An 8087-nucleotide genomic window follows, 5' to 3' on the forward strand; every position below is an offset into this window, starting at 1 on the left:
GTGCTTATAACAGAAACAGTGTGGGTGCTTGTGGGGCAGAAAATAAGGTTAAGTAGATGATGTTGAGTCTATTAACAATAATGACCATTTTAGAATCGATCAGATAAGGAACATCTTTTTTTTTAATACTACCCAGTGTATTATCCAGGGATACTTTTAATACTAAGATTATTTTAAAACTCTGTATTAGTCTATTTATATCAGATACTATCAACAATGTATATGTTCACCCGTTTATATTAAATATTATCCAGTTGCAGTGTTCATTATGATTGGATGCAGGCATATTACTGGAATGGAAGCAGCTACGCTTCTGAAGTGATTAAAAACTAAGTGATTATTTTAGTGAAGTCTATGACAACTCTGAATACTGGTGTACTGATGAGTAAGATGGTTAGTTATATCCATATGTGCATCGCAGCATGCACCGCTTCTGGTACGGGCTATTAAGGAGAAAATCTCATCTCTAAGTTTTACTACTCCAGTGATTTTCCCCTGAAGGAAAACAGAACAAAATAAAGTAAAGGAGATATTTATAAGAGTGCTCTTGAAATGATGTAGTTTAAGTAGTTAATACTATTAAATATGTCAGCAACAATCCCTGTAGCTTAAAAATATTATGTGATAGAGTACCACCATAACCATTTAACAGACACAGTATAAGGAGACACAAATCAAGTGTAAAGAGAACAATGTAGTCCAAGGCCTACAGTAACAAGAAATGTTGGGTGACCCATTAATTATTCATTTCAACCAATTTCTCAATACATAATCATCTCATAAATAGTGTTATGTTCTGAATTCATTACTTAGCCTGTCACCTTTCTTGTAATATCATTCTGCAATGGCATTGAACTAGAAATAAATGACATTTGATTTCTATAAGATGTCACCTTTGTATAAAGCTGCAAAATAGGCTTAATAGATACATCCATTTGGACAGATTTCTTCAGTTTTCTAGTCAATGAAGGTAGCATTTAGTCCTCCATCTCTATGGACTGTTGGTTATTTGGGAGACTTTTTTTTTTCTGGTAGAAAATAGAAGCCTGCATTCGCATAGTCACTGTTGTTTTCTATTGTTTTAAAATGAAAATACAGTTCCAAGAATGAGAACAGGAGATTGGGATGTTATCATACAATTATCTGATCTGTCTGTGTTTCTCATAATTCACTTTTCAGAATAATCCTGTGTAAATTGCCTGAGCCTTTCCACTTATCCAGAGTTCTTATGTCCAACCACTTAGGTCTCCTTCATTATTAAAATAAATGAAGAAGGAGCTTAGTATTTGGATAAAATGTAATTATTTTATATCTTTGAGTAAATACCACATTTTACCATATTCCCATGTCATATTTCTTAATGAAAACAGCATAAATATCCCTTGCAAGTGTAGTAAGAATACACCTTCATGCCCTCTGATCATGTTTTGCTTTATTGCACCTGAAACAGGGTCTTACCTTACTTTTGACCAGTAGGAATCAGAGATCAGTGACATGCTTTATACATACCTTATTTAGAACAAAACTTTTTAAAAGGCTCTAGAACTGCTCAGAGGAACACCTTAGGCTATGTGCATCTGTTCTGCTAACATCAAGTGCCAGGCATTAAACCCCCAAGTAAATCTATTTTGGCAACTTGCCGTAAATCAAGTCTTTGGTGTGAGACAATACCACCCTATGCTTAAGTAGATGTGTAGCTCCTTGTGGTAAAGGCACTTCTGCTTTTCATATAGGGATCTGGAGAGCAAGCAATCACTTGCTTTTCATATTCAAAATATTATTCATGATGTCTCTGCTGGCTCTTTCACTGGTGTACAGTAGCATAGCATGCCAACTGCTTTACCCAGAGCATCCCATTTACTTGTGAATCTGGAATACAGTCATTGAATGGCAAGGTATAAATGCAAGGCAGTAGTGCTGTGCAATGCTTCACACTGGATTCGGAAGAGATGCTTCAGAACAAGAGAGAGCATGAACAAAGCACCTGCCTATGAAAACAGATACAGTTTATTTAATATGTCTCAGCTGCTGCATTCACATTCCAGGACTTTCTAAAGCATCTCTTCTGAATTAAATCCAAAACATAGCACATCTCCCTGAAGAGACACTTGGCCATCAGTCCTGAGAAGAAATGAATAAGGAAGCACTCATACACCTATCGGACTAGCATCTAACGGGAAGTAGAGGCTTGCAAACGTTAAGTGTTTGCATGTGCAAGTATCCATTCCAGGCTTAGGAATTAAATTATCTAGAACAAGAATATCCTTATCATCAATAAATATGAATAAACAGTACAAAAAGTTCTGCTGTTCTCGATTGCAAATGTAAACATACAATTAGCAAGTTATACTAAAAGAAGAAACTCTCTGGGGCCAGTAAGGTAAATGGATTTCCTTTCTGTTTTGTGCCTGTTGCAATAGTTGATGGACAGTGGCAAGAGTGGAGCACCTGGAGTCAGTGCTCAGTGACCTGCTCCAATGGCACACAGCAGAGAAGCCGACAGTGCACAGCAGCGGCTCATGGAGGCTCTGAGTGCAGAGGCCCGTGGGCAGAAAGCAGAGAATGTTACAACTCTGAATGTACAGGTACATTACATCCTCTCAATCTGTTCTTATGGGGTGGACTGGGAAAAGATTTCAGTTTGTGGCAAGATTGGGTATTAATCTTTATTCTCTTAACCGTCTGTGATGTCATATAGGTTGAGAGATATTGTTGGGTCCAAGATGTGCTTTCTATCAATTTCTAACCTGTGATCTAGGCATTTGAACTCAGGTCTTCTGCTCCAATAGTCTAATAGGCCATTCGTACCATCCTTGATTAAAAAAGCTGCTTCATGTTTGATACGTGACTTTTTTTTTCCTTCTGTTCATTTGTATTCATTTTTTGAGTCCCTTTTCGGGGGGGGGAGAGTAAACATAAAGAGCAGTGTTAAAAAAAATAGAAGGGGGAGTGGTGAGTTATAGGGGCTGAATTTAAGAATGTTTCAATAAGACCCATAAGAATGAAATGCTTCATTTTGATTGGATTACATCTTCTGATATCAAATATGCATACACTGCAAAACCGTGTGGACACAGATATCCTAGTACAGTTATCCATAGTCAGATAATGTCTTGTTTAGATTACTCTAATGAAAGGTTAAAGATGCAATCCAGGGATGACTGACATACAACTCCCAGCATTGATTACGTTGGCTAACTCTGCTAGGAGTTGGAGCTCAACAACCAAAGGACAGTTTGTTTCTCAGGCCAGCTGAAATATATTGAAAACTATTCAGCAGACTCCACTGGTGCCAAATATGCAGTAACATTGCTTACTGGGGCCAAGTGCTCAAAACATATATTATCAAAGTTAAAGTAGTTGTATTGGCTGCTGGTCTTCTTCTGGGAACACTTGCAAAACTCTGGCCTTCTTGACCTCTAAAGGCCTAAGTGGCTTATTAAGACAAATTTATAGCAGGAAGCAACACCAAGCTGGCCTTGGCTGACCGTGAAAAAAGTTCATCTGAGTCTGACCTGATTAGGTTTAGAATGGGAGACCACCAGAAAACTTCTAGGACTATAGACCAGGCTGAGAATTTGAAAAAAAATCCAAGAAGAACACAGTGGCAAATCACTTCCATATTGTTCCCAAGAAAACAACATGGATATGTCCTCGTTATCCCCAGAAATCAGGTTGAACTTAAGGGAGATTTGAGTTTTTCCCTTTTCCCATTAGCTGCATCCTTTTTGTTATTGTTTCTTTACAGTTTAACATTGCTTATAGCAGCTTCAAAATCAGCATCTTCTGCATGAGAGACACATTTTTTAAAAAAAATGTTTAGGAAGAAATTCTGTTTACCACTTCCTGGGTAATTGAGGGCTACTCTTATATACCTATGAGGCAGACTTTTTTCTTTTTTAAATCAGAGAATGAGGAAACAAAAGGTATGTTTAGGCAACCATTGTTTCCCCCATGCAATCATAACTATCCCAGAAGGAATGTGAGCTGAAGTTGCTGCCAGGAACTTTAACCTGTTAAGGGAAACAGGAATAACCTTGTAATTACAGTATATTACTGAAAGAATGGCTCAGATTTCAGAGTTCAGAAATTCTAAATACTTTTTCTAGAATGCATTAGGAATACAGGATAGGGTAGGTAATGTCTATTAATCCTGCAGACTGGTACCTTTTAAATGTTCTTTAAAAGAATTATTGCATAATAAGCCAAAGAGATGATAAATGTATTTTTTAAATTACTGTGATTTAAGAAGTTCAACACTTGTATTTTACTGAATATTTCCAATATTTTCTAAATAATTTTTCTTCTGCCAATTCTAGCAACTGGGATAGTTAAGATTTCTCTATTTATTTTGTTTCCTGTATACAATATATTCTCCTCTTATTTTTTTTTAACTCAATTGCCTCAAACACTTCATATGCTCCATACAGTTTACATGCAATCTACCCTTTTTAATTAACTTGTTGGCATTCTGAACAACCTCATGTAGCTTCAGTTCTGTACCTTTTGTTTTAAATTTCCAACAAGTCTTATCCCTATTAAGGTAATACAATTCCCTTTTGATATTGGTTGAGGTGAAAAACGTTTAATTCCAAAATGCCTTTGCTGAAACATCGATTATAGCAAATGCAGTAAATAAAGAATTCTTGTCTAGAATAGTTAATTTCAGACATTTTGTAGCAGTACATTTATATTTTACTAGTAATTACCATCTCTCTCTACGTCTTCCACCCCTCCCCCCCCCCCACAACTTTCTACATTGTTTTTCACTTTTATTTTATTTTATTCACTTTCAGAATTGCACATACACCTCACCCGGCTCTCCTTGCTACAAATTTAACTTAAGCACAAAACTAGGCTTCCAGAATCTCACCTGCAAGAAGAGGACGCATACAACTAGTTGCTTTTATTCTGATTCTTTTATTTGTAGTAAATTCTTCTGTTTGAGAGGTTAGGATTGTATGTTCACTAAAGTATAGGGGAAAAAAGGCTGTTTGGAGCAGAGGGAATTAAACACATTTGGATTACTCTATAATATGTAGAGAGGAAAGAAAAGGATTTGAGGAATGCAATATATGAAATCCCCAAAGGAGAGGAAAGCATGCTAGTTCTCCTTTTCTTCCACTGTCTTCTCTTATTTATGTGTTTTTGGCAAGTCTGAGTTAGATTTTTTTTTCTCACTAGCATTAGGAGGTGGATCATTGCAAAAGACCGGGCAGAGGAGAGATCTGGGGTTTTTACAGGCTTGTTTCTTTCATCTTCCAGTCTAAGTTAGAAATGTCTTCAAGTCAGCTCTTAGTAACTTGTCAGGTTGTGATCACACTTAAAAACTAAAGATGTGCAGAGCAGCAAAGGCAAGAATAGCAGCATTCTTTCAAGCCTGCTTTCCAGTTATCTCTACCAAGGACAGAGAAGGTTAATTTGAATCTGTATCAGCTAATGCAAGTTCATGCAATTGATGCACCTTATTTCTGCAACAATCTGCAATTTTTTTATTTTAAAAACTACATTAGAAGTTACATTTACATTGTGGCTTTATAATGATTGTTATTCTAAATATATTCGTTTTTTTTTTAAGTATTCTTCCCAATAATGTCTATTTTTGCGTGTGTCATCATCCCCAAATACCCATTTTTGAAACATTATGAGCAAGGACTTTACTACATAAGTAAGATACTTAATCCAAAGGGAAAACATTAGTCTTAGATCATGTCAGTTTGCTTAAAAATTCAGACTGGACAAAATTCTCTAGCTTCCCTGTTTATGTGCTGCTCTGAATAATGCATGTTGATGTAAGCCATGTGAAAAGGGATTTTTGGGTGGGTGTTCATTTGAAAGCAGAGAATGTTTGGAAAAGCAAAAACACCTGTGTCTTCAAACTGCAAAAAGAGGTGGAGTGAACTGAAAAAGCCACTTTAGTGATGTGGATATTTTAAATTCACTGATGTGGAATTTATAAGGGCATGTAAAGAATCTGGCCCACTACTTTCAATGCTTAATTATGTCCTGAGTGGACGGTGAACTATAGCAGCGTATGGCATCCTTTAAAAAGGAAAAAAATAAAAAGTCCCTGTAAGAGTCTTGCTTACTAGCAGTTTCATTATCTTATTGGTATAAGGTGAATACCTTTTTATCAGCTGCAGTGATGCAGACATTTATTTGGAGATAAGTGGTTTTAGAGTAAATAGCCTAAAACTGCACTGTAACAAAATCCTGGGTGAGGTTGGGGAAAGCGCTGGGACATGACTCCTCACCCTCAGTCCTGCCAGCTTGTGCCAAACAGGGAAGAAGGGGTGGGGATAATTCACCGAAACCTTCAACTAACAGTTCCATTTATTATAATGCCAGCAGTGGATGACAGTGGGGTCTTAGCTGGTTGACGTGCCTGGAGAAGGTGTATCTGAAAAACTGGGTTGCTTCAGTCTTCCCATTATTCATCAACAAGACATCTTGGCAAAAGTTGCTGGTAACATCTTTCCTTCCATCTGGGTACCATGGTGGCAATCACTGCAGCAGCACCTCCCCCTTCCCCATATAAATACCATTTTTCTCTGCTAGCAATGGCAGGCAGAGGGCAGTACAACACCATCTTAGCTTGTCCCCCATCAACTTCCAGGGATTAAGACTGCACTCCTAAATGCTTTCTGAATAGTACATTTAGTCTTGCTTCACTTGCTTTTAGGTGAGTTTAATGTGCTACTTATTAGCTATTTTATTATTTTATTGTATTTATCAATTAATGGCAGCTACAATGGGCACCATTCAGAAGTGAAGGGAAGGGCAGAAATATATGACAGCTGCCTCCTAGTGAGGATGCTGAAAGGGAAATCCAGCATAAATTTCCTCAGAATATGACATATAGCTTTTTACTGGGATAGCTTTTTACTAGAAAACCATAATTCTTCCAAGGATTAGAAAATATTTATTATGGAAACTTTTTTTTTTTTTTTTTTTTAATGGAAGAATTCCTTGGGTGACCTTTGAAAGGTTAAGATGATGCAGATTTTTCTGCAAGCAGAAGCAAAAGAGGCAAATAAGAATCCTTTCTTCTATTATGATAAGATTCTAAAGATTCTTTCTTAGCCATTTTTATTTGATTCAATGGTATTAATGAAAAAAATATACTGAGAAATGCACAGTAGATGTGAACAAAAGATATATTGATGAATATAGAGAAAAGCAATTGTTACATTATACTGCAACATTAGAATAGCTGTTTAAGTGAAAACTGGTAGCTGTTTAAAATATTATATATTTATACATTCCAATCATGCTGTGAAAATGAGGGTGCCATCAATATATGTTTACAGTACAATCTAATGCATGCCTATTTGGAAGTAAATTCTGTTGAATTCAGTGGGGTTTGCTCCCAGTTATGTGTGTGTTTTTTTCAACTGAAGCCCACCTCCCTTTGTTTTTACAGTCATTGTGCACAGTATGGACAACACAATATATATATTGAATTCAAGTTTATTTTACTGCTAGACTCAAGCAATTGCTCTCTCTCACCCACTGAGTTGAAATATATGCTTAACTTAGCTAGCTTATGCCCATTCTGGAGTATTTTCTGAACTAACTTTGTTGTCTTTTTAAATTGCTATTTTACCCATGTGGGTGGGCCTATTTGCAGTAGACACTCTTTTGGTATCCTAACTATTATATTTTTCTCCTCAGCCAATGGTCAATGGAATCACTGGGGCCACTGGAGTGGATGTTCCAAGTCATGTGATGGTGGCTGGGAGAAGAGAATAAGGATATGCCAAGGTGCAGCTACTACTGGGCAACAGTGTGAAGGAAATGGAGACGAGGTTAGACGGTGTAGTGAACAGCGATGCCCAGGTAAGTAGCAGGTATGTCTAGAATGTGGTTCAGCATGGCTTTGGGGTTTAATACAATCACATCTAGGATTTAAAATTAGGAACGAGAGAACAGTTAATCTCAAAGTCCTAAAACAATTAACAAACTATACTGTATTTGTAAATTGCCACCAGGTAAATGCTTGACCGTTATTTATTATCATGCTTTGAAGAAAAATGGGCAGATTTCTCTGAAGAGGTAGATAGTGATGGTGGTTGTGGGGACTATGG

The 8087-nt window shown here is 36.8% G+C and overlaps 1 protein-coding gene across 1 annotated transcript in view; it reads left to right on the plus strand.

Moving 5' to 3' along the window:
* ADGRB3 (adhesion G protein-coupled receptor B3) overlaps window positions 1-8087 on the plus strand; it is a 498176-nt gene that overhangs the window by 178867 nt on the left and 311222 nt on the right. Inside the window, exons 6-7 of the mRNA XM_088137454.1 lie at window positions 2421-2585; window positions 7675-7839. Coding sequence (XP_087993580.1) covers window positions 2421-2585; window positions 7675-7839 — 330 coding nt within the window. The remainder of the gene's footprint in view (window positions 1-2420; window positions 2586-7674; window positions 7840-8087) is intronic.

This window comes from Python bivittatus, unplaced genomic scaffold (assembly GCF_059951505.1).
Source record: "Python bivittatus isolate LINGU-HERP-01145 unplaced genomic scaffold, Pbiv_v1 ctg000020_np1212, whole genome shotgun sequence".
In the NCBI taxonomy this organism is placed as follows: Eukaryota; Metazoa; Chordata; class Lepidosauria; order Squamata; family Pythonidae; genus Python; species Python bivittatus.